The sequence below is a fragment of the Solea senegalensis genome, linkage group LG15 (genome assembly GCF_019176455.1).
Source record: "Solea senegalensis isolate Sse05_10M linkage group LG15, IFAPA_SoseM_1, whole genome shotgun sequence".
NCBI lineage: Eukaryota > Metazoa > Chordata > Actinopteri > Pleuronectiformes > Soleidae > Solea > Solea senegalensis.
Genome location: NC_058035.1, coordinates 10962737 through 10990087, shown reverse-complemented (window position 1 = coordinate 10990087; position 27351 = coordinate 10962737). Strand labels below are relative to the sequence as shown.

The 27351-nt window shown below is 42.5% G+C and overlaps 1 protein-coding gene across 5 annotated transcripts; it reads right to left on the bottom strand.

The window, feature by feature from the left end:
- Positions 1 to 2549: 2549 nt before the first annotated feature.
- Positions 2550 to 26060, bottom strand: srfb (serum response factor b). 5 transcript variants are annotated; one of them, XM_044046209.1, is made up of 8 exons: positions 25023 to 26060; positions 19512 to 19778; positions 9910 to 10144; positions 7188 to 7352; positions 6820 to 6927; positions 5371 to 5550; positions 5189 to 5290; positions 2550 to 2971 (listed from the first exon to the last, which is right to left on the bottom strand). In XM_044046209.1, exons 1-8 carry the CDS (start codon positions 25653 to 25655, stop codon positions 2934 to 2936), a joined length of 1728 nt encoding a protein of 575 aa, XP_043902144.1. In that variant the 5' UTR covers positions 25656 to 26060; the 3' UTR covers positions 2550 to 2933. The 5 variants fall into 5 exon arrangements, with proteins under 5 accessions (XP_043902144.1, XP_043902140.1, XP_043902142.1 ...); XM_044046205.1 differs by having other exon boundaries at positions 5214 to 5290; positions 25023 to 26059; XM_044046207.1 differs by having other exon boundaries at positions 5214 to 5290; positions 6820 to 6921; positions 25023 to 26059.
- Positions 26061 to 27351: the final 1291 nt, after the last annotated feature.

Here is a 27351-nt window from a genome sequence, read left to right as displayed (position 1 = left end):
CCCTCTTTACATCACTCAAGCACCTAAACTACATTATGCAACAACTTGCATGGAATCAGATTTGCACATTATCTTTATTCATCTGTGTTCATATTGTAAATATACACAACAAAAAGCTTATTTTCTTTTCTTTTTTTCATATACCCTTCAAAAAAAAAGTCTTGCTTGTACCAGGAGTAACATTCCTATTGTAATGAGAAACTTTTTTAAAAAATGTCAATCATGAACATTTGTAATCAACTATGTTTTCAAGGTTTTTCTGTACGGCCGTGTATGTGAACAATAGCAAAGGGAGGTTTACTATCTGGTGTAAACGCACGCTTGAACGTTTATTTTTTATTGTGGAAAGGAAGGAAGAGAGGCAGTGGAGCCGTCTGTGATGATTTCAGAGCGGTCAGCACTTTGTTCTGACCGGCAGATCTGATGCCTTACTTCACACTGTGGATCCGATATGTGAGGGCTGCACTTCACCGCAGTTTGATGTGATTTTATTGCGCCGCTGACTCTTTGTGTTGCATAAACGTCATTTGGTTTTGTGAAGGTGTACAGGACTCTCGATATCGTCATAAACCTAATGTGCTAATTTGATTTCATTCGTCAGCTCAGACCCGTCACTGTATCACGTTGCTGCTTTCCTCTAGTGTGAAATGGGAGGAGTTGCTTCACATTTTTTTTTGTCTCCTGGCCAGTTTGATTACGTGATTGTGAAATCCTTCAGAGTAGAAGCATCACTGCACTGATCATTTATTCCTCATCATCAGACTCCACTTCATTCAGGAACATTTGATTTTTTTGGTTGAACTCTCTCCGTCCCAATAAAGGAAAAAAAAAGCTGCAAACGGCGTCGTTCTGTGACAGTTTTGTGTTTCATCTCGGTTTTTTTTTTATTACAAAATATCTGTACAACAAAAAGAAAATACACAAAATAACCATTTCTTTCTCTTGACAAGGTGACGACCACAAAGCAATCTCCTTTTTTTGTTTGAAAACTGATAATTCACCAACAAATCGGCAGATAAAATGGAAGGACTGAATGTCTTTGACTGTAATTGCTATTGGAGCAGCTCTGTGGGACGACACGACGGCACGTACAGGTGAGAGGACGTCGTGCATGAGAACAACCGCTCATGCCAGCGAGTACCCAAACAGCAGACAGACGGATGTTTCCACTCTGCCACGCTCACTCCGTCAACCAACTAATTCTACACAAACGTGTGAAGAAAAATCTCTAACAGGTCCAGAGTCGTGACGGGGGGGGGGGGAAGAATTCCAACTTTTCTCTTAAGTTGCAGTGAAATGGGAAAAGAGGCACAATGGTGCAGAAAGAAGGCTCTCAGTCGATGAACTCTCGCTCTTAATAATGGCTGAGGTACAGACTAAGATTGCAGTCGGCTGGGGTCGTATATAGCTCTGGTTAAATTCGAAGCACCCGAAGTCACTTCTCCAAATAAGGAGTTCCTATTCTAACAAAAACTATTTGTTATTACACCTAATATTTGGCTGCTGTTATACATCATGTAAAATGTTGTGCAGATTAATTAAGAGTAACATGATCAGGTTCACTTTCTGCAACAACCTATAAGTGGATTTATTAATCTGATATTACAAAACATTTTGGCTTTCTGTTTTTGTTTGTTTACTTTATCCAGAGAAGCAAGTCACATATTTTTAAAAAGGCAAACAAGTTCAATATAAAGTCACTAAAGGACAATAACTGTGTGACAGTTCATTATTTATATATATATATATATGTATATATATATAATGTCACAAGTGTGTTTACAATAATTAGCATTATGGTTCAAGTTGAAAAATAGAAAATCATTTCTATCAGATTGTCATAGATTGAACAAGTTCTACAGTCAAAAGTGCCGCGTCAGCGCTCCACCAGACACTGCATGCAGAAAAACCCGATGTCATAACCAATGATCATGCAGCAGCGTGTGCACTGAAATATTCCCAGCTTAAGTAAAGAATATGTTTCATAGCAAATCATAAATTAGACACCGTTACAGAGACTTCTACGAATGCCAATCGAAAATTATATAAAAGAAAATAATCATCCAGCGCTCCTTTTCCAACCCGCAGTGAAAAGTCCCAACAGCATGACAGTATTTCAACACATGAAGGTATATTAAATTAATTTACATATACATGTAAATAACCCTTTCTTTATGTAAATTGTTTTCATGTACATACAAAACCACTACGTAAAAAAACAAACGACTACATGCTGTTGCACAAACTAAACCAGGCTAAAAATACAAGTTATCTATTCAAAAAAATAATACTAATACTAATATGTACATTTACAAATGCCTTTTTTTTTTTTTCCTTTTTCAAGTCAACAAGCGTCTGTCTCCCTGCCCCATCTACAAACCCCAGATATGCACTCACTCGCACACTAAACACACACAGTTGTGCACAGAATCGCTCACACTGGAACATTCAGACAAACAAATGTCTCTTTGGCTGGTGTGAAGCTGTGGCACTTGACAAGTGTGTGTGTGTGCACATGTAATTACACTTTAAAAAAACAACAACACGCACGCACACACACAAAGTAAAAAAAAAAAAAGACAAAAAAAAAGAGAAACAGGCTCTGACGGGTGTAGTGACACATTTCCTATGCATCTGCGAATATATATATATATATATTTATATACCAAAACAATGTATAGTACTGTATAAGGGTCAGCCACATATATGCCCTTGATTCTTTGCACGTGGGTTTGTATATATTTGAAAAGTCACATTCAGATGTGTGATGTTAAAACTCTGTAGGAAGGCATCAATAAATAGAGATGTCTGTGTGTGTGTGTGTGTGTGTGTGTGTGTCCCTGGGTCTGCCGCGTTAAACAGCTCCAGCCGTCCGTCAGTCGCTCTTTGAGTTCTGTGTTGCGTCCAGATTGACCACCTGCAGCTCCGTCAGGTTACTGCTGCTGCCGCTCGACTGCTGCCCAATCACCATCTGCAAGAAACAGCACAGACACGTCAGCGCGGGGAAATCGAGAGGACAGCCAATCACGAGTCAGCACGAGTCACACGCAGCTCTCGCCAGCACAGATGGACTTCCTGCTTCACAGCATGCTTGCTCGTCATGGAGCGTTGGAACGCTGTTGTTGTTGTTGCTGTTGCTGCTCTACCGATTAAGATGCGGAGTCTGGGAAATCATCTTAGAATAACTGTGTTCTTAACGACGCCAACCCAGACATGAGAATATACTGAATAGCCACCAGAGGGCGACTCCACAAGAAGTCTATTGGAATAGACTGGATTTTTTTTTTTTAAGTTGGTAAACATTTTCCTGATGAATTAATGTCTCGACCTCTATTTCCAGGTTCTTCAATAGCAAATTATGTCAATTTGGTAAATTACACTGGGACTCCAGATTCTTCTGAGTGATGTCGCCACTGCTTGCCTGGTTGTTTTTATGTGATCTGTATATTAATTTATGAAACAACATATTTAAACAAAATTACATAGATAAATTCCTTCTATGACCAGATTTTATGAACTCACCTGGAGCAGAAATAGAACTAATCTCACAGTGCAAACCTCCGCTAAGGCCACTCCCACAGTGTCGACACCCAATTAAAACTCCTCAATCTGGATTACCACCAAAATCCTAACATTTCTTTCTTGGGCCATGTACAATCTGATAATGTAATACTTTTCCTGATATGGTAATAACTTCCCAATAATGTAATAAACAGCTCCTCATAAGTCCATATAAAATGTAAACCTTGTCTCGGGACATGGGGGCAACAGCCTTAGCAAGGAAGCCCAGACCGCCCTCTCTCCAGCCACTTCTGCCAGCTCCTCTGGGGGATCCCAAGGTGTTCCCAGGCCAGCCGAGAGATATCATCTCTCCAGCGTGTCCTGGGTCGGCCCCGAGGCCTCCTCCCGGAAGGACATGCCTGAAAAACACCTCCCAGGAAGGCATAGAGGAACTACCATGGCTGACTCCTCTTGACTGACTCTACACTGAGCCTCTCCTGGATGTCCGAGCTCCTCACCCTAAGGCTCACTTTTCACCACAACAGACCAGTTGAGATCCTCCCGCCACCAAACTCAACACCCTTCACCAACAAATTCTGTCCATAAACAGAATAGGTGACAAGAGCAGCCCTTCGCCAGGATCTGGTCCGATTTACTGCCATCTACGCAAACCCGACTCGCAAATGGGCCTTCTCCAGATCCACAAAACACATGTGGACAGGTTGGGGCGAACTCCCATGCCCATTCCAGCACCCTAAAGACTCGGTCCACGGTTCCTCGGCCAGGACGAAAACCACACTGCTCCTGGTCAATGTGATGTCCAACCATAGACCGGACCCTCCTCACCAATATCTTGGAGTCGACCTTTCCAGGGAGGGTGAGGAGTGTGATCCCTCCATAGTTGAATCACACCCTCTATCCCCCTTTCTTAAAGATGGGAACATCCACCCCAGACTGCCACTCCACAAGCCCCGCCCCCAATGACCATGTTGCAGAGGCGTGTCAGCCAAGAAACCCCCTCAACATCCATAACCTTGAGATACAGCCGCGGCAGAAACCAGGGCGTGGATGAAATCTGTGTTAATAACTGGTGTCCTGCTTTTATAGCACTGGACAAAGTTATTACAATATTGGTCAATTTTTGCTTCATCGGTTTCTGCAAAAATAATGTTGACCCAATAATGTAACAACTTCCTGTTAACGTAATAATTTATCATCGGTAGAGATTATTGCATTTATGGGAAATGCACTATTATCTGGTTTTATTACATAATTTATGTTTAGTTATGAGGGTTTTTATTACTACATTATTAGGAATCATTACATTTTAAGGTTCTACAGGCCAGAACGTTACCTAAACTTGTCCTTTTCTATTCCAGCTATGCTTCTCACTAACAGACAGAAAGACAAAGCCAAAAAAATAACCTCGTCAGCAGAGATAATAATAAAAAAAAAAAAATCAAACTTTAAATTCCCATGCACTGTAACAGTGGTGTTTCGTTTAGTCTGCTGCATGTGCGTTTTGTTGCAAAATCCCAGGTAAAAACACGACGACAGCTGATCGTCCACATTCATTCAAAGAGACGACAGGTGACGACTCTGTGGCCTCAGTGTGCCGGTGCTCTGTTAGGATGCATTAGTGCAGACACGTGGCATGCTGGTTGCATAGGGAATATGAGAGTTTCACTTGTATAATGCAGATCTTGCCGTACTGGGTGTAGCTGCACTGCGGAGACAGGGATCTGTACCGTGCCTGGAGGTGCGGCGAGGAACACCTGAGGGACTCCACCTGAGAGAAGAAAAAAGAGGGTTGTGTACCTGCAAACACACACACAAGATCGTGTTCATGCGCGGCGACGGGCGTCTCACCTCCGTCTTGAGCCTGTGTGTGGGACACCTGCATGGCCGAGGTCCCCTGGGAGAAGGCGTTGAGCACAGCCAGACCCCCGTCAGTTAGCGCTGGCGTAGAAGCGTACATGACAGTGTGGGGGCTGGGGTACATCATGTGACCTGCCACAGACGTTGGGACTGACGAGGTGACGATGGTTGCTGAAGGGCAGGCGGTGGGAGAGTGAGAAAGCATGTCACGCCGAGGGCAAATAGTGTGTGCACATAGTGGCCAGCAGGTGGCACTTGATATCCATTTTTATTTCTACCTACAGTATGTGGAGAGTGGTGGCCGTATAACAGGACTCCATGAAAAGAAAGCACTGTGTTTACACTCAGGAGCCGCCATATATTTGCATTTCTAAGCCAAACTGGAATCATGAAGGCGGGTTTAAAATTACATTTACACCCGATCTCTTTTAAGTTCATTGGTTCAACTGCTCGTTAACACATCAGCCAATCACATGGCAGCAACTCAGCACATGTAGGAATTTAGACCAGCATCCGAATGGAGAAAAAAGGTGATTTTAATCACCCCCTTTTTTTTGCAGTCGCCTTTTTTTTGCAGGGTCGTGGACCTGGGTCTTTCTGCATGGTGTTTGCACGTTCTCCCCGTGTATGTGCGTGGGTTTTCTTGGGGTTCCTTAATTGGACACTAAATTGACACTGGTGAGAGTGAATGGTTGTCTCCGTGTGGCCATGTGATGGACTCGCAATGTACCCCGCGTTCTGCCCTATGTCCACTGGGATTGGCACCAGGTGGAGGATAAAGCAGTCGATGATGAATGAATGAATGAATGAATGAATGAATGAATGAAAATGGCAGACTGGTCTGACTATTTCACCAAACTGCTAATCTACAAGGATTCTCAAGCACAACCATCTCTAACGTTGACAGAGAAAAGAAAAAATTGATAGTCAGACAACAGTAAGTCACAGTACCATTCATTACAACTAAAGTGTGAAGATCATCTCTGAATGTACATGACAAACTTTGACTCTTCCTCACTACTGAGTCCCATGTACTTAATAAAATGGCCAGTGAGTGTAGCTCTGATGTCCTGTTCAGTCTGAACTATAAACTGTGTGATTGTATACTTCATTTGTAGCTTCAGTTATTCTTCATATGGTTTTTTTGGTTTGAGTAAGTCAAAAATGTTCCAATCCATTCACAGTCATCACTATATGCATATATAAGCTAAGCTTCTTAAATGTGAATATTGTCTGGTTTCTTTGCTCCATATCACAAGAAAGAAATCATTAAAATCTAATCATTTTGGTTTGCGGACAAAACAAGACATTCGAGAGCATCATCATTTCCTACGTCACACACTCAGTAAATCCAGAAAATAATCAACAGATTGATCCATTATGAAAATAATTTTAATCCAGCCCGACAGAGATGAACCCCAGAGTGTGGATTTGACCTACCGGTGGAGTTTGTGGAGGTGTGGGAGATGTCGGGGCCATTGTCACTGTTGCTGGACTGGGGGTTGTGGTGGACCTGGATAGCCTGAAGCTGCTGGGGAATACCTGCTCCTACAGACACACAGCAGCTACAGTAAGTCATTCATAAAAAAGTGTGTGTGTGTGTGTGTGGGGGTGGGGTCCAGTAGCATTACCAGTCAAAGCACAAGGCAATTAGCAATTAGCTGAGGTAGCATGAGGTAGCATGAGGGACATGAAGATATTTTTCATAGCAGAGAAAGACGTAGCATTAGCATCATCATCAGCAGCAGCAGCTATAGATGAAGACAGGATTAGTGAAAGCAGTGGCGGCAGCAGGCAGAGCAGGTCACCTGTGAGGGAGACAGCAGCAGGGAAGCGGAAGACAGCCTGCTGTCCCTGCTGTGGCTGCTGGGCCGTGGCCAGGGCCTGACCATGCTGCCCCTGGAGGGCCAGGGAGTGCTGCTGCAGCTGGCTCAGAGGAATGGTGGGGGTGCCAGGGGGGAGAGGAGTGCCTGCTGAAGGGGGGCGCATATGCACGCACACAAACACACACGCGCACACACACACACACACAAATACACACGCAGTGTGAGACTAATGGCAAAAGTAAAGCACTATTTGAAAATTGGCAAATGGTTGTGCATCTTCCTCATGCACGCGCAAAAGAGAGGACCCACTTGAGAAACCACTGCTCCACAGCACTACTAGTGGTACTACTAGTAGTGTACCTGTAACTTAAGTGTAACATTCAAACTATGTGGAATCAAGACCACACGAACAAGACCAATTTGTTTAGTTAGTGTACACTGACTGTCACGCAGGTTGTCCTTAAAGGTTACTGTTATATTCAGGGAAAAGCTAATACATAATCCAACCATCGTGGTTTAGAGTTGTTGTGGAGAAAAAGGATAACGTCCGTACGTTGCGTTCTACTTATTCTAACTGGTTCTAAGTTTGTCTATTAAATACTTAAGAGTATTTTCCAATCCATTGTTTTATTCAAACCTATTTTACTCCATGTTTCACTGAAAGAACCAGAAATGACCATGTTAACTGACTCGACCAAACCTGTGGAATTGTGTCTGTTGGCCAGATATCCATACACTTCTCTGCACTACTGATGGCCACTTTTTTGTGTCCCGCATAACAGAATGGAGTATCGATCAATATCAGTCTGATAAAGTTTTCTTGTAAAATAGCAGCAGACACAGAGTGTAAAAACATTCTAAATGGCTGACGTCATTTGTTGCATTTGAAGACGACAGTTTTCCACTGATTCATACAAATATATCAGTTTTTGTCTCGACTTGAAAATCCCAAGTCCTCCGTGTCCAAGTCCAGGACAAGACAGAGTACAAATGTATCTGATATGGAAATAAAAACTGTGACCTTCAAAAGTGGGTCTCATGACCACTGCAGACTTCAAAACTTAAGAGGTTTTACATTTCAAAACTGAGGTCAAGTGACACAAACCGTGCATCTGAATCAAGGGCTTATTATGCAAGTAAAATAAAGTGTTTCTTTTTATTTATTTTTAGGACTGCAAAAAAAAACACAGAATCAGCAAATCTGTTGTGAGATTAAATATTCAGAAGCTTGTAACTGTAGATTACACGTCGCATTGTGTGTGCGTTTTCTCAACAAAAGGGGCAAATATTGCATTTCATCACCCTGGAGTTGCACACTCACATTTCATCATGTGCTCCACAGACAGTTGCTGCAGAAGGGTGGGCAGGACCTTTCAAGCTGCCAGCTGAGGACATTTAAGTGTGTGTGTGTGCGTGTGTGTGTGTGTGTGTGTGGAGTTGTTGTTGTTCCACCTGGCACTGCTGCTATGTGACAGACAGGTGGTGAAGAGGAGAGAGAGGGAGTGTGAGAGAGAAGGTTGTAGCAAGAAGGCAGGATAAGGGACAGACGCTGCCGAGTTGTCCTTCAAATATCAGTCAAAATAACAAGTTGGGCCCATTATTGGGCGTCATCTGTCCGTCCGTCCACTTGCATCACAGAGCCGACAACCGACACACGCCAACAACTGGCTGCTGATTTTACAGCTGCTGGTGAGAAAACACTGCCGAGCACTGGGTCGGTTTGCCTTCATATTATGTCAAAGGACATCAACCTACACCACTATGCTCATGCCATGAAAAATAACACACTGAGCTTCTTTCACAGATGGGATAATATCAAATTAAAGAATTATCCAAAAAATATTTTAATCTGTTGATTCTGCATTTTTAAGCCCCCACAAATGCGATCTTGGCGAGAAGGAGAAAAATAATCAGAGAAAAAGCAATACGCCCTTCACGCCACTTGGTGCTTCACTTATTGTGAAATTAAAATATCCCTTGTGCCTCTTGGCGTCCCCAGGCCCCTGTCTGAGACCCTCAGATGTTCCAGTCTGCCCCCCCGCCTGAAAAGGATGTGTAATGAATAATAACCAAGAGGAGCCAGATTCAGAGACACTTAAAGGATCCCCACACCTGAGTCTGCGGCCCCTCGTCCTCAGTGAGTTGATGTGGTGGAGGTCCCTTTTGTTTCAGTGCGTCTGTGAGGTCCCCCTTAATGAAGGGTCATGTCAAGTTCAGGACCTCAAAGCTCTGGCGCCACAAAGTGCACCTCTATTATAATTTCAGCACAAGGCACAGATCCTTCAGTGAATATTCATGACTAATTATGCGCTGTGTTCGTCAGCCCTCATTGCCAGATCTATTGTGTCCCCTTCACCTAATTATTCCTGTCCCCAAGTGACAATCAAAGGCAGGGCTATTTGCCAATAGATGTAGCTTTCCTGGATACTGGCGGCTCTGTAAAAACAGAGGGCTCCGAGTGTTGGTGACTGGCTATGAAGAGCTGTTGTGTGATGTAAACAGCTTGGAGAGACACAACCCCTCCCCCCCAGATGTATGAGGACGCAGAGAAGCCATTCAGATTCTAATCAGCTAATAAATAAAGAAAACGCAGTGACGTTAACCGAACACTAATGTCTGCAAAAGCTTCACTTTGATGATACAGGATGGCGTTTTAATAAACTAACTAAGAAAGAAAGAAAAGGACAGTTTTGCTCCGACATACCGGGCATGAAGGTGAAGCCACTGGGCAGCTGCATGACTCCTGCGGAAGCTCCGGCTGCCTTAAGGACGGTACCGTTGGCACTGACGTTGCTGCTGGCCGAGACGGGCGCCAGGTAGTTGGTAAACGAGGGTCCACTGGTGACCTGCATGGTGGTGGAGGTGGTGGGTACAGTGGCCTGGCCGCTGCTGGTAGTACCTGGTAGGCTGGCTACCGTTAACGCCGGCTTCAGTGTATCCTATGGGAAGAAATTCAAAACAGTGAGATATTTACGATAATACGATAATGCATTTTGAGGCGGTGTATACTTGGCAGTGTCTTTCTGAGAGGGAATTTGTGTTTTATTTGAGCCTCCAACCACTAGTTGGCAGCACTTTTTCACTCTCCTCCTTTCAGTCCTCTAACAAAACAAGGAAAATTGTATTTTGTTTATTTACTATGAGAGTTTTTCTTAAAATAGACATACAAAACTGTCATATAAACCTTGCTTCTAGGATCACAATACATCATATCATATCCCTGTATGAGGATATGTACTGTATTGTATCCTTGGATTCTTGCCAATACACAGCCCTAACAGGAAAAGGGGGTAGATCATCTGATGATATGGACACATTCTGCCAAAAAAAATCTGTTAATCTCAAGTAAAAATCCAAGATAATGTGGATGCTCTGTGTAAAACCTCATCACAGACAACATGGAAGTTGCTAGCAATTCCTGCTGAAGTGTTGCATTAGTGCTTGCTCCAAAAATAAATCACACACATCTAGAACTTGCAAAAGCAACATCAGGAGTTTCACAATTCACATGAGGACACCTAAAACAACACCATAATGGGGCTTTTCCTCCTTGAGCAGATGAAAGCTGGGAAGGGAGAGACTTTTTAATACTTGCAGTATTTTCCGAGGATCAATGGGCAGACATAAACCAGAGAGGGTTTTAATAGAGTCGGCGCAAATGACGTGAACAAGATAGAGAAACAGGCCGGGACCCTTCTCATTGGGTCCAAATGTAAAATACCAGTTTACTGGATAGTTTCTCTGAGTAATAATAATAAGACTTTCAGTGGAAGCTTTCCACTGAAATCCAGTGAAAGGTGTTGACAAAACACTGATAAAGATCCATAAATCACACCATGGCTATGAAGTGAACTCTACGATACTTGCTGCTTATCTTAACCCACAATTAAAATCCAGCCAATGCTCGGTTAAACTTGACATACGACGAACGTAACAAAAGCATAATTTCTGCCCTTGTCTTTCAATGAGTTACCATGACAACTGACTGACGATAACCTCAGAAATGGGTGAGTAAACAGGCAGATAAGACGGTCGTATAAACCTATGGAGGTGAGATGTTGCATTAGGCCATACAGTAATGTAAGATCCACTGAACAGCAGAGCAGGATGTGTCGGTGAGTGGGCTGCATGATAAGAGCAGGGTGGGCGTTCAGGCCAGAACTATAAAACACAATGAAAGCCACCGTGCCTGTTCCTCTGCACTTCTGAAAACACTCACCGCATGATACTAATGATCTGTAATGGCAGAATGGGAATAAGCAGCTGACACATTAGAGGGACACGACAGACTTTGCATTTCTGTGCGTGTTCAATATTTTTGAAGGTTCTGATTCCAGATGACTGGATGCAAATACAGCGTAGTGGAAGTGACAAATCAATAGAGGCAGCATAATCCTCTAGTAATCAGGGGGTTTCACGATATGAAATGACAGGAGGATAAATTTACATTTAAACCCACTACATTGGTGGGGGGAAATGAGGGAAGTAGAGAAGCAGCATGCATATGGTTCTTCCTATTACAGAGACGGAATCCCTTGAATGTTCGCGTTTGCAATAGACGACACATAGGACATCATATCATCCTGTCAAACCTCAAAAGGCTCCAACAGATGAGGCCTGCTAATAATAAGTGATAAGCTCCTAAACAATACCAGATGTTTAGTCATTACTTACACTGGACAACCCAATTTCATGATGTAAATAATGGAGGCCAGACATAAACCAGACATAAACACTGGTCATATTGTCATTTTTGTATTGAATTGTGTCACCCTAATTGGTACTTTATTTTTACTTTTTATTTAGAGCCAAACCTACTGCACAGAGTTCCTGTACCTAATCACTAGACTCACTACTTAAATGACTGGGAAACGGAGAATATGCGATAGGTCCCAGTATCTCAGTGGTTCTTGTCCAGCGTTATTTAATTTAATAGAGAATCAAGTTTCATAAAACACGATGAGGCTCGAGTCACAGATGCAAATAAATCATCACAGTGCATCACTGTAGCAGAAGTGATGGATGAAAGAGCCATGGTTCTGAGCATGAGATTCTGACATTTGTATCAGACAGGTAGCGTGTGTAAGCAGGCCTGACCAAACTATTCTGTAAACCAATATTGGCTTTTATATGTCACTGATTACATGGGTGAGAGGTGGAGGATTCAGCATGGACTCTGCCGATAAGGCCTTTCTCTCACTCACACATACACACACAAGAATAGTTGAAGCTACTATAAGAATAAGTTCCCATTTTTCAGGAAGTTTAATCACATATTAATATTAGAGTATTCTAGTATGTTTTATAATCAATTTTATTTTCATTAGTTTAGAAAAAGAAAAAAAAGAGGCTTAAGTAAGAGGAACTGACATTTGATCGAAGGAATGGCAGCCAAATTAAACTCTTCATGACTTAAAACATGTCAAGGCAGATGTTGTTATAAACCATAACAACTGAGCTCCTGAGCAGTGAGTTAACCAGTATGCAGCTCTGTGCTTCTGACAGTCCAAGGTCCTTCTACTTCTTTAGTTAAACAGTATGCAGAGGGAGGGAGCGACTCTCAGGACTCACACAGTTGTGGATTTTTTTTTTTAAACCAGGAATGACAAACTGAATGAATTAACACAGCAATCTATAATCCATTCACTTTACAACTGTCACACAACAACGAATAACAAATTTACATTACAGTGCGTGCCGACAGTTGAAACGTGACACAGCTGACACCATGTGTTCATTATCCTAAAGGTTTTTACAATTAAAATGAGTTAAACAGTTATTAAATTTATTCCTGCAAGGCAAATGGAATAGACAGATCAGTTACAGAAGAAGAGCATACACATAACATAGAAAAAAAAAAACAACTCAATCCATCAATTTAAATGCACCAACACGGCCAACAGAGGTGTGGTAGCAAATAGCACTTTTTAGCGGCTGCAGTAGTAGCAGAGAGTCAGTGTCTGTGTGGGGGCACGCTAAGCGATGACAGACCTGTGTGAAGTTTGGGACATGGGACAGGAGAGGGGTCAGAGTACGAACAGCTGAGAGAACAGACAGCTGGCAGGAAACCTGAGTGCCGCTGAGGGGAAATGAACCCTTTCTGTGCCGGCTGAGGCAGCACGAGGCCACGTGTAAAGGCAGCTGCCATCTAACACTTAGCAGCTCACACCGCTGAAACAACCAAACTTTGGAAAAGGAACAAGCTGCTTTACCTTGTAAAATACACTTTTTACTGATAGGTTTTTACTCAACTCTAACGAGGACAGAGTTTAACCTGTGTGGTAATCTTAGTGCCTCGTGAAACCGCTAGCACGTCTGTGACCCACATAGTGAGCTTCCACTCACCAAATGCTTTGTTTGACCATCTTCACAGGTCTCCTGTTCAACAGGCCAGTCTATAAACAGTGCTGGCTTTTAGTTCAGAGACGAGGCGGTGCATAGTAAACATAGGCCACAGTGGTGTAAATGCATTTCTCCAGACAAGAGCAAAGGGCAAGAAAATCATCTTTGTGACAGGACTGAAATTTCCTCCTTAATACCTTCACCCTCGTCACTAGCTCACGGGGAAAATGTTGCGTCTCAGTCTACACTTGCTTTATAAAGTGGAATATTCAAGATAACTTCTCTGGTGGTTTGGTCCTAAATAATAAAATAATAAGTTTATTTAGTCTTTTTTTTAGGCCTATGAACAGACAATGTCATAAAATCACATTGTAAAGTGCAGTGATGTTCTAAATGTCTTGTCTATAAAGCCATTTGTTCTCTTGCTGCCCTTGTAAACCTCTTCTGAGGTACCAGGGTCACTGAGGATGGGAGGAGAAAGCAGTGAGCTATAGAGAGAAAGGTTGTATGTATATACTGTACACAGCATATTCATCCTATTGTCAGAACAAGGGATGCACAATATTATGGATAGGTATTGGAGTTAAAATGTATTATTGGATATCGGCAAAGGGGTGGAAAATTATCAGTAAATTTCCAGAAACTTTCCATGGAAACTTTAGTTTTTTGGATTTTGTAAATGTTCCAAATTGGAAACTTTGTCATTTTTGGATAATTTCAATAAACTGTGTCACATACAAACATAAACATTTGTTTATAACATTGACTTCATCAATGCTTGAATTCTTTCACCGAACAACAAAAACATGAACGTTGAGTAAAATATTCCTTACTGCCTTTGCCTGTCAGGAATAGCATTGATATTTAATGACATTTACATCAAATACAATTGTTATAGCCAAGATTATGGTACAATATATTAATATTTACCAACTATATTCATGTTCCCAACTTTCAATTTTGAAAATGTCCATTTTATTCCCATTAATTCCCATGGAACTTGGACTTTCTCCTCCCTGCCAGTGATTCTTCATGTCAATCTACCTTGCACAATATTACCCACATTACATACATTAAAAAAAAAAACACTAAACCATTATACAATTATCAAAATAGTTGGCAATTAATTTAGCAATTGATTAACTTACTGATGATATTTTCCTTTTGGTGAGTCTTTCCCTCACAATGGTCATGTAATAAGTTGATTTGATTTTGAGAATGTATTTCTCATTATTATTCAAATGTTACATAAATACAGTGTATTAAAACTTCATTTCAAGTTTTTGTGGTGGGGGGACTTTAAACAGAGCACGTCCTGAGAAACCGGTACCAGAATGTGACAAATTCATTTACAATTTATAGCTGTGCAAAGGAAGGAGTCCAGATTTAGAACACCCTCTATAACATATTCTGCATTATTTTACTCCAGAGTTTTGTCCTCAAACCAAAAGATGCTGAACTTTAACTAAATTGACAAATGTCATTGATTTTTGACTAGTGAGAGTACATTAGCCTAAGATTTTTCAAGCATTCTTTAAATCCATAGATCTACGTATTTATTTCAAAAGGTTACGGACGGTTTCATTAACGAAAGTCGTCTTTTGGGAGTTTAATACACTTTTAAATGTTGCTCTGTTCTCAATAAAATGCCAGGACTATACAGTGTGAAGCTGGCCCTGCACACATTTCACAATTAAAAAAAAAAAAAAAAGTACAGAAATACACTTTGTGTACCTTTCCATTTCCTTTTTTAAATTTGAATTGTCCTCCCTATTTTCAAAGAGATCATATGAAAGACTCTCTTTTGAAGGCAGCGTGCATTAAGGCAGTAATTAAAAAAAGGAGGACACAAATGATTCCCTATTCATAGAGGAATAATCATTCAAAACTGAAGGTGACAACTGTCAGACAAGTCCAGTGTTGGTTGGAGAGCCCATTGTGCAGTTCACTGGTGACTGGCCCTCGGCTAATCTCCCATTTGCTGGCTCCCATCTCCCAGTCTGTCACCCTGCCAGCAACAAGGAATTTGTAGCTCCATTTGGGACTGCTAAAAAAGGCAAGGCAGCCCAAGTGGAGGAGGTGCAGCCAATAGTGGCTGACCTGTCCAGTTGCTTGCTGTAAAATAAGGAGGTGGTTGGGGGCGGCGGTGGGGGGGTGACATAACGTAGCCTGCCTCCCCCTCCAACACAGCCAACATGCTGCCTTCACTGCAGACACAATCACCACCTTCTGATAAGAGCGAACACTGTCAGAGTAAATTAAATTAACTCCAGTATCTCGATGACTCACTCTGATTAAAACGGTAGAAAACTCCAAGATAAGTCCTTTTTAGTTCATTTACGTTTATGGATGTGTAGCACGTAGAATGATGAGGACATTAAATCTGTCGCAGCGCGTCTACAGAGCTATAATGCAGGCAAAACAAATGTCAGCTCTTGATCAGGACTGTGGCCTTGGTCTGTGAGTTTTCTGCTTTGTGTTTATTGTGACGTGACATTGCGAGGGATGTGTCATCTGTGCTGACGAACACAGCAACAACTTCAGCGGGATTGAAACAACAGCCTATTGAAAACAGCAGGGAGGACAGATAAAGAGAGAGGGATGGAGCGAGGGGAGGAAAGAAGAGAGAGAGAGTTAGGGGAAAGCCAGAGGAGACGGAGAGTTCAGCGCTGAGATGGATCTTCTGAGTGAGCATGGGTTGTGGGATTTGCCATCCCTGTCCAAAAATAACCCAAAATGCATAAAAAACATCTGTAATGTAGTATTAAGAAGCAGCCATCATCAGTACAAGACTCTGTTGGGGGTGCAGGGAAGGCACCAAGAGGACAAATCTACCCTTGATCTAAAATATTGCAACTTTTTCTTTCACTGCCTTTCCTCACTCACCGCTACATTACAGATTATATTTCCCTTAACCTTAATCCAGGCCTCAAGGAACAGCTGAATGTGACTGTCCATACTAAAAGACAAATACCAATCTAAAAAGAGGGGGTATTACATCGATAAAGTAACCATTAAGTGGCTCACACACCTTAAACTCAATGTCTAATTAGTTTAAATAACTGCCTCCTGCTGAACTAAAGCCGTGTTTTTACCGAGTGGAGCGGTTCAGTTTAGTTCACTGTTTTTTTGTGTTTGTTTCCTTTAGGACTAGTACCAAAATAACCATCCATTCTATGGCACCCTTCCCTTGGGGTACCAGAGCAAAATGGCATGGTACGGTCACGACAGTCAGCTGATTGGGCAACAAAAAACGACACTCAGTGTTTTGCACGATGTCGTTGTACGGCATCGTGCCCCCCCCCCACCTTCCAAGATACTGTTCTCAGTCGAAACACAAGCCTCACGAGAGTTTTACCATTCCAAAGGAACAGTCCAATGATCGCTGAATAAAAGATGCCACTGCCAAAGAATGTTTCGAGACAGACGTCTATGCTTTGCTTTTTGAACTCTGGGTCTGGTGACACGGACAAAAAAAAGTCAGTTCAGCCGATAAAGCAATGCATCTGGCCCGTCAGTAGATGATGAGATGATGATAATGTGCCTCGCAGGCTTTTCAAACATGAACAAAGCACATCAGCTATGGAAGCGAGTTGTGGCCTGATACAAAGCGTGACTCTTAAAACTGCACGGCCCATTTATTGCCTTGAAAACCTATTTGCAGTAGCAACCAATTTCGGTGCATACTTCAGGGAAACGTTAACATTTTTGGAGCAGCTGACATGTTTTCCCACACTGTGGTTTGGAAGAAAAGGACCAACATGAGCTCAGCTGGTGGCACATTCAGCCTCAAAAGGTGGAGAGAAGTGTTGAGGGAAAGACGGGAAGTGTGATTCAATTATTAAAAAGCCTATTTGAAAAGAATTCGTTCTCTCACAATCTCATCCACGATGTTGCTTGTTAAACACTGCTGGATGTCTTTGTTAATACCGTACCTGTAATTGGCCTTTTATTAACAATATCAAATATTATGAATATCATTTCAATTACAAAGAAATAATCCACTTTGGAAAATTACTCAATTGCTTTCTCGTCTTGTCTTTTCAACAGACGGCGGCCGGTTACCTTAGTGTGGTGGAATGCCTAAAGAAGGTAAAACAGCAAGTCTGGTGCCGATTTTCTGGAGCGATCGCTCAACAGATCTACGAGATAAGAACAATCCGCCAAAATCAAAAAGACATTCGTATCCACCTGCCATGGCCACATCAAAGCATCACTGATCCTCACGGGGGAGGCTGCAGTGGCACGTTCTTTGTGTGAGAACCCACCTAAATAAACATTATATGAAACTGGATGTTAAGTGTTTCACAAATGTTTCCATCCCCCTGCTCATATCTACATCCATACCTCCACTGCATATCACTAAATGAGTGGGGGGGGGTGTATATCACAGGACTCCAAAGACAGCTGCAGCTTATAAGGAATGTGAGGGGCCTCAGCCAAGAGAGCAGGCAGGGAAACCATACCATATATGGCAACAGAGGCAGAATCTAATTTTTATCAATGAGCCGAGCGGGCATGCGAGTGGTTTAACGTGCAAAGGTTGATCTCCTGTCCCTGACGGCGTGTGTGTGGTGTATGTGTGTGTGTGTGAGACAGTGCCTTGTAAAAACATCACGCCGGCAAATAAGCCCTGCAAGTGTTCCATCTTCAAAGCGGCGACTTAAGCCGTGTAAACACTTGTGAGGGATTCTCAGCTTCAGCACAGGACTGCACGAAGGTGTGAGCGCCGGAGTGTGTGCTCGTGACTGTTTTCCACCCCTGCATCACCTGTGCGTGAATTGTGACGTCACGGAGCCGGAAACCAAACGAGTCAGTGGAAGAAAAGAACAACAGCACCAGTAGAGCCCTCAGTGATCATGTTACAGTAGTTACTATTTCACATCTTTTTCTTCAGTCTCTCTTTAAATCAATCAAACAAGTGTTAAAAAGTAAAGATCTCTACCAACATTAATGGATATGCGAACAGCTCAAAGAAGACATTGCATTGGCACTTTGTTGACTAAAGTTATTAGGGTATTCATCCAGGTCTTGTGGTTCCCACTGGTGCGAGAGATTAAACTGATAAAGAAAATCTGTTCAAACACAGGAGTAAAGGGTTTTTGACCACCAGGAATTCAGTATAAGGAAATTCTGATACTTGATCTGCAGCATTGAGGGTGAAATAGGAACGAAAAACAACGAACAAAGATCATTCCCAAAAGATATTATCTATTAAATGTATTTTCCTCAAAACAACGTCATAGCAGGTTACCAACTTTGGAAGCTGCACAAAAGGGAGATACTGTAATATCTTCAATCGATTATTTTATTAATAAATAAATGATGATTTTATTTTCATAAATATCTCTGTTTTACATGCTCAGCATTTCATCCGTGAACATAAGAGAAGCACCATCCCAGAATCAAAGATAAACACCAAAGTCCCCCCACAGTGGAGGCTGCGTGTTTCTCATCCTAACACAACCCAGACCCTGCTGTGATTTATATTTAAGCGCGTTACGAGGCCTTCCTGGATGAGAGGTCAGAAAGGTAAAATGTAGACAGCCCTCTTTCGTGGAGCAGTCTCATTCTCCACATCTTATCTTCTTCTACCTTGAGTCGACAGCTCTTTAAAAGGACCTTTTGCTTTACTTTTAAATATTAAAACAGGACTTGATATCCACACCACACAAAAGGATAATTTGATTAATTTTCTCTCCTCATTAGCCTGCCAAGACATTTCTGCAGAGACTTCCCATCAAATCCATTAGTGACTCTTTTTTAAAGCTTTATCACTTCTTTCTTTTATCTTTTTCTGTGCACTACAATTCATGTTTCCATAAGAGCAGACAGTGAGTCACAACAAATATAAGTCAAGTCATTGTTGAATGAAGGGGAAAAATGACTGCTCAATATTTGAGACTGATAGTGTACTCCTAAATTTGGCCTATAGAGGCAGAGTTTCTACTTCTTTCCTCTCACCTTTGTGTCGCCCATGCTCTCCGACTCCGACACCTGGTAGGTGAGGTCCGTCTCCTCGAAGCCTGTGGCGCTCATGCGCTGGTCTGTGGAGGGGTCAGATCGCGGTGGCGAGTCCGGAGAGTTGAGGCATGTTTGTATTAGGGCTTTGCCGGTCTCACTGGTGATCATTGGCTGCAGCTTGCGCGTGGCAAACGTGTAAACGTGGCCCGTTTCACTAGCCACAAGCAACAAGACCTGGGTTCCTGTTAGTGTGGAGAGTTCATAGGCCTAGGAGACAGAGAAAGGGACAATTCAAATTTAATAACAAAGTAAAAAAAAATAAAAAAATACACAAACACAAAAAAAAAACCCACAAGAATCTTAAAATATCCCCGCCGTGGATCCTGACGTATAGCACAAACGAAGCTAAAATAACATGAGATAAGGCTCCCAGAATAGAGAGTGCGATACAGCTGAGAGACTGATTGCAGCAGGGGACTGGCTTGCATAGGCGGGGGGTAATGGTAGTAGCCCACTCTCGATGGAGGAAACGACGACTCATTTATTAAACACTGAGGTAGCTGGCTATGAAACATGAGGCCACCATCACACACTGCTGTATAGCTGTGTAATGAATGACAGGGCGGGCAGACGCAAACACAAACACCCCTGGTGTGGTGCACCAGCACAATGAGACTCAGAGACTACCAACAGACACACACACTGCACTCAGATTGAACTCCTGAGAAAGCTCTTTTATCTAAATGAGTCATCAGTTATGTGGAGGATGCTTCTGGTGCTGTGAAGGCACAGCGCCATTACCATCACCTTGGTGAACATAGTGTTGCCAGAGCTGGCTGATAAATGTGCAACACTATCAGAAAGAGCGCAGAGGAGGAGAGGCATCACATTCAAATTAAAGGGACTTTATTGAGCGCTTATAAAACCGTGCATGCACTAAATTCTACTCCGTCATGCTTTCTCCGTCCTTTATCACTGCCCTCATTTTGAGCTCCATCAGTCCAGTCCTCATTATATGGACACGTGCCGCTGGAAACGGACCGCATTATCGCCTTCTGTGTGTAATTAAGAGATGACCGAACAGAAAGGCCAATGATAAGCAGCTACTTCTGCAGTGGCTTAATGCCATGCTGCGGCTGCTTCACCGTAACAATTCAGACCTTAATTATCAAGAGCCTTGTGTTATGGAGGACAGTGTTTTCTAATGCTAATAAATAAACTTTAAGAAGCATGTAATGAACCTCAGCTCCAGTCATCCTTTCCCTCAATTTTCTTTTGATTGGCAAAAGGGTCGTCTTACAACAGAGGCTGATGTTTTGCCAGCATGAGAGACAGAGAAAGGACTCATTTGCCAGTTAAACTGTGTTGCACAAACTAGACCTAAACAACGCTTTAATACACTTTCGAGCTCCACTGATTTCATCATGAATATTCGTGACAACAGGGTGTGTGCGTGTGTCTGTGTGGGGGGAGTTTAATAGATTGCTTTGCCATGTACAAATTCATATCAAGCTTGTGTCACATTTGGAAGGCAGAAAACATACACATACACCAAAATGAACACTGTGTAATTCAAAAATAAGAAGTTTATGTCACTGTTGTTGGTCTGCTGGTAGTCCCACATGAAGGTGTGTAGACAGGTGATAGTTTAAATCACTCCACAGTCTTGTTCCTGCATTGCCAATGTGAGAGTTTGGTGCATTTATTATACTGAACCATTTCATTTGTGAAAAACCTTATTCTCAGATATGTGATTATAAAAAATAAGTACATTCCTATATCATGCCTAGAAAGCTGCAAGTAACAAATGATCATCAATCATAATAGTAATTACTAGTGACACTGAAAGTTCTTGGGAGTCTAATGGATTGTTTAGTTTGACTGGCTATTTATATTGATTACAAAAACAAAGAGACCAAACAAATGACAATCAATAAACAAAAAAATAAAGCAAATTGACTTACTTTTAATCTAAATTGAATGTGATATATTCGGTCAGTGAAAAGCCCAGGTGTACAGAGCAACATTAATAATGACTAATATTCCATTTAGCTGAGCTTCTTTCAAAGCCCTGGCATCGTACATGTTGGTTCACTTCCACGGGCTGCTATTTCATTAGCTAGATGTGTGCTTTTCCTGCAGTGACAAATTCATATTTCTATAATAACAACCATCTCGTAAGGAGCATTAACAGAAAGAGCAAAAGTGGAAAATTGCCCTTTTATGGACAAGTAATAGAGCACGACAAGGAACCACCACTAGGATTTGAGTAACACTGGCCTACAGGAGTAATCCTGCATTGTGTTAAGTGTTAATCTAAGGCAGATTTGAAAAGAAAAGACAACTACTTCTCTTCACATTCTTCAAAACCAAACCAGGCTCATCCAGTTTGGGACCGGTTTACTATGAATCTTCCCACTCCACCCACCTGTCAATTACTGTGATGGCTGACATAGTGTAGGCAACATTTTCAAAATCTCCATCCCCACAGCATGTCAAATAGTGTTCATGCTGCCAAGGGCCTACATAAAGACACCCCAGTTTCCACGACAACAGTCAAGGATACATTAAGAAGAGAGAAATAAAGCAGTGTACACATAGGAGCCGCTTCAAAGTAACACAAGGACAAATGAAAACTCATGGCTTACAAGCGTTTGTTTAAAGTCATAATGAAAAATGGCCGTGCCCCAAACAAAACAACTGCTGTGCCTCTGGTCATCAGCCGACCTTGTTTCCAAACATTCAACCTCAGATGCCTTGATGCCAAATGCCACATGGCAGCACTGCATGATGGCAGCAGCGACTGTGTGGCTGCACTGTGCATTACCGGTGATACGCTGCTTGGCGCCGCCGCACACAGCAGTGGAGGCAGTTATGACGACCACAGAGCAGCGTCCGTCATCTTTAAACATCTCTACTCTCTGCTTTCATACCAACAAAACCAAGTTATCTCTCCACGAGGCTTGCACAACAGCAGTGCATGCAAAGTAGGGTTGTGACATATGCTGTGATTAGAGACGACACTGTCAACAAGAAAAATCACTATAGATCAGATAGCAGTAAATTAAAAACTTAAAAATATCATATCCATTAAGCACATGCTGTGAAGAGAGATGTGCACCACCAACGTGAGTGCGAAATATGTGGACTTACTTTAAAATAAAAACGTAAAGACTGGATTAATGGAATTCTGTACAAAGACTATTGGACCAATTATGGCATCGGTCGATAGATAAGGCTGTGATACTGGTATGTGACACAAAAAAGTGGTATTAAGCCATACCGGACCTGACTTTTACAACTATGGATGGACTACATGCCACCATTAAAATGTTAACTTCTGCACTGTAATGCAAGTATAAGAAATGAACCATATGGTATAAAATGCTTACAACATTGTGTGCATTACAGTTCATGAATTAGCACATTACAAAACAATTAAAGACAGAACAATTAGAATGCAGCCTTTGGGACGTGCCAATTAAACTTCTAAAAATGATTAATTGTTGTGTTGTTTCAAATGCACAGAGAGTGACACTTGGACTCTTCTGTCTGCGTGCTCTTTGACTGTCCCCCACAGTTTGTCTCCTGACGTTTAGCCAGCTGTTGGCACCTACAGGCCCTGCTGCTGCTGCTCAGCACCACATGACTGCTGCCTACAAGCAAAACCTTGCTTCATGGGGGCAGAGGGAACACCAGCCTGTGCACTGATGGAATCAGTGTCCACCAGTTGAGGGCCTTGTGTCACTCACAAACGTGTGACGTATGTGTGCATGTCTGAGTGGGCCAGTTTCTCAGGAAATGTGAGTTTGTGTGTATCAGGCCACGTGTGTGCCATAGGTGGGGGTAGACACGGTCATAAATAGATGTGTCATTTGCTCAAGTCTATTTAAGGCCCATGGGCTGTCAAATGCTCCGACTTCCCCGCATCCACTCAGTATGATCCACAATTATTTGTCTTTAATATGAAATAAAAATGAAATCATCTACTGCAGGTCAGTTCTCTCTCACTACTACATAGACCCACACTTCAAAACATGTCATGACGAAGGTTATTGTGATTACCCACGGGCGCCATGGTGGGTGGGGTTGGGTGAACCATGTTATGAACTCGGAGCAGAAAGCATGTGCAACTGCTAGGAAAGCTGGAGTATCACAAAAAAACAAGACACTAACAAACACTGTAGAGGGAGACAGTTGGTTACCCAGTTTTTAGAATGAAAGACCAGCTATTCACAAACCTTATGGACAGTTACCTGGGATAACCGATGCCTGGAGAGTACTAGAGAGTAGATGTAGTCTTATGGCAATTTTCCACTTTGGCTCGCCTCGGCTAGACTCTACACTGTTTGGTATGGTTTGCCATTACTATAGTATACTATAGAAAATGACGTGACTTTGCTTTATGAGTGACACACACACACAACCTAGTGACTATTGGTGCACTAATTCATTAGAATTGGTTCATTAAAAAGATTTGTTCAGTACTTCCTGCATGACCGGAGTGCAGATGATACGATGCGGCTGACCACTTGCGATCACGGCAGTGCTGTCGCTAAATACACCAAACTTCTCTGTTAAAATGTTGAGATTTTAGACAGAAAGAGATTTCCTTGCTAAATGTTGGAGGTCAATGCTTGTCTTCAGGATTTGTAAGTCCTTTTGACTGATCGACAGTTCGCATTGTTCAGTTTGATTCCTGTGTCGGACGTCGTGCTCACGACTCAGTGACGACATTCTCCGAACAATCAGTGGCCGGCAGTTTTTCGGCATCACAGCTCGCTTGGAACCTCGTCAGAGCAGGCACTAAAAAAGTACCAGGTATCAGGTACTAACCGTGCCGAGTCGAGGCATGCTGGAACGGAGTAGTGGAAAAGCGGCATTTCAGTTGAAAAAGAAGCTCCTGTTGCAACACCTCAAAATGTGTGATTTAACCTGCAACCAGGCTCCTCTTGGACATACAAGGTGTCAACAACACTGGCGTCCACTCATATCTGCCATGGTTTATCATCCATTTTCCTCTGGATAGGAACATAATTTACAAAATTATGAACTTGTCCTCTTATAAAAGAACTGAAACTAGTGATTCAGACGATCAACTTTACAGGAAAATGTTCACGAACACTAAATATCAAGTGAGAGGGAAGTTCATTCCTCGGCTTCATTTCTCAAACAGGAAGCCCAGTACAGTCTACACACTATTCTACCACATAAGTTATGTTTAAGTTGTAAAATTTGGAATGGAAAATGTTTGGGGGGTATGATGGGGGACAGTAATACATACATACGATGGGCCCAACATTTCTAGCAGTGCCCCTGGGGATTGCCTATGCAGATTTTTCCTACAGGTGTTATGGATGCTCATGTAAATAAAGGCATGATGTACCACACTATTAATACAGTGAATCAATGAACACTAACTGAAATTAAATGTTGTATTTTACAGAAGTAAGTTACAAACTCTATCGGAATTCAGGTGTTACGCGGATGAATGAGTTCCAGAACACTCACCTTTTTCATAATACCCGTCTTCCTCTTGCTAAAGGTCGTGTACCGTCTCAACTTGTTGTCAATAAATTCCATCTTTATCTTGACGCGCCCACGTGTCTTCTTCCCGGGTTTTGCCCCCGCGACTCCTCCGGGAACCATGCCGTAACCTCCAGGGGTGACTCCCACCTCCTGGCCCGTGACTGCAGCCTCCATCTCCCCTCTCTCCCGCTTCACTCCTCTCCTGCTGTCCCCGAGTGAACCCACTGGGTCGTCATCGTCCGCGGAGTCCGAGTCGTTCTCCGAGCCGCTGCACAGCGGGGCGCCCTCTCTGTCCGGGTCGAACCGGGCTCCTTGGGGCAACACGACTCCCGCGTTTAAGCCCACCACCATGTTCCCCTGCACGGCGCTCTGTAGGGGGTTCAACCCTGTGCCGTTGCCCGGTCGCGCACCTTTCGGACCCCCCGGACCGTTAGCCCCAAGCATCCCGATAACGTCTCTGTCGACCTGTCGCCCGGCAGCAATGTCGCCGACTCCCGGTAAGCCTTGCCCGGCTCTGACCAATACGGGACGGACCCCGGCAACCCCGACACAGTGTCCTGTGGTTCCCCTGTTTGAGGCAGACCCGTTTCCAGAACCAACCTGGCTCGGTAACATCCTATTTACTGCGCCGAGTCTCAAAACACCAGCCCGAAGAGCTGGAGCGCGTGGTGTCGTGAATGACTATTCAAACGCATAGACGCCTGCTGGGCCACGGAATGTAAACAAACCAGGCCAGTTGATAATCCGAAGACTCCAGGAAATAACCGACACAAACTTTCGAAAGTGATGCTGACCCCGAAACCCTTCTACCCCGGCTCAGCTACTTCTCCCTCCTCCTCTATTTCCAAAACTATGAGCACTTTCTCAAAAAGGAAAACGCGAACAGCGCCGTCGATGTCGCTCCGCCACGTCACGTAGTCCGCATTACGAACCGTCAGTAGCGCACGTGCTCGTCTCCTAGTATTTAAATATTATTTTCTACCAAATCATTATCCACACATGTGTCTCCTTGTGGATCAGAAATGTGTTTAAACGTGTCGTTTTAAAACGCAGTTTGCGACAGCGGAGTGATTTGACGGCACAGGAACTACTTCCCGCCTTATAAAGAGATACAATGTTTCCTTATTTGGTGGTGTCTCTCCTTATTTGGTGAGTCACAGCGTCGCCTATCGATTGGCTGAAGATTATCTGCGTGGCACTGTGATTGGACAAAAAGACAAGCTCATTTGAATAAATACCAAAATGGTTGCGCTACCGTCAACGTCACCGTGGACAAGCAGAGGCACCAACACAACAAACATCAAACTTTTTTTTATATATTCCCCACTATGTCATAAAATCATGCTTTCCCAAGCTTCTTTCTTTTATTATTAATTCTTACCAGAATATATCTTTATATGCCACTGCTGCCGGAAGTAGTTCAAACGAATCTGTCGTTTCCCGTTGCAATTTAAATTCAAAATAAAATATGGCTCTATAATATTTTATAAAATTGCCACTTAGTTTTTTTTTTAATTATTTTCCATTTGTCTCACCTCTATCTAATGAAAAAAAGTACACACCCACCTTTTAAAGAAAATTGAAACACACCTGTTTAGGCTGGGTTACATCTATAATTACTTGTACTTACTATTCTAAAGGACCTGTATGCAGGTTGTATTTAATACACTGATGTGACATCATTTCAAAAACTCCTCCACCTTTTCCACTGTTGACTGACATTAAAACTAAGTACAGGGCTTTTTCTAATGCTATTAGATCTCATCACATCTTTTCCAGCTTCTCTTTCAAAGATGTACTTCAGTGTGCGCCGCCTCATTTAGATGTTTTTGATGTTGCAACAAACCCCACCCCACGTACCCAGGCACGTTTAAACAAATATCACACATGTATTGTGGCATTTTAAAAAGTAGTTTCACACTCAATGTTTGTTTGTTATTTGCTCATTTGCATAAACTCTTATATGACAACAAGGGCCCCCTGAAATGTGGCTGCACTTGTCATGGAGTTAATCATGTTTGTCATAGTATGTATTTTTATGTGAATGAGTGAATGAAAAGCTGTTCACTCGTGGTTTAATGTTGCATATGTGGAGTAGCGCTGTGATTAAGTTGCAACAATCTATTGAGCGACACATTTACAAAATTAGGCTGGAATATAAAGTAAGTTGACACCATGACAAAACTCAAAGAACACATTATTTAGCAGCTGTGAAATGGTTAATGTTAAGTGTACCTGATTATGTGGAACATTTGACAACCTCTTAGGGTTTTATGGCAAAATAAATAAATAATAAAACTCACAGAATACA

Bases quoted from the DNA above. Each gene is read 5' to 3' on its own strand.
- srfb (XM_044046205.1), bottom strand. From the start codon at position 25,655: ATGTTACCGAGCCAGGTTGGTTCTGGAAACGGGTCTGCCTCAAACAGG. The intron at 6,928-7,187 runs GTGACCTGCTCT...GTGTGTCTGTAG, and splicing joins TGCTGCTGTCTCCCTCACAG to GAGCAGGTATTCCCCAGCAG. The intron at 5,551-6,819 runs GTAGGTCAAATC...CCTGCCCTTCAG, and splicing joins CACCTCCACAAACTCCACCG to CAACCATCGTCACCTCGTCA.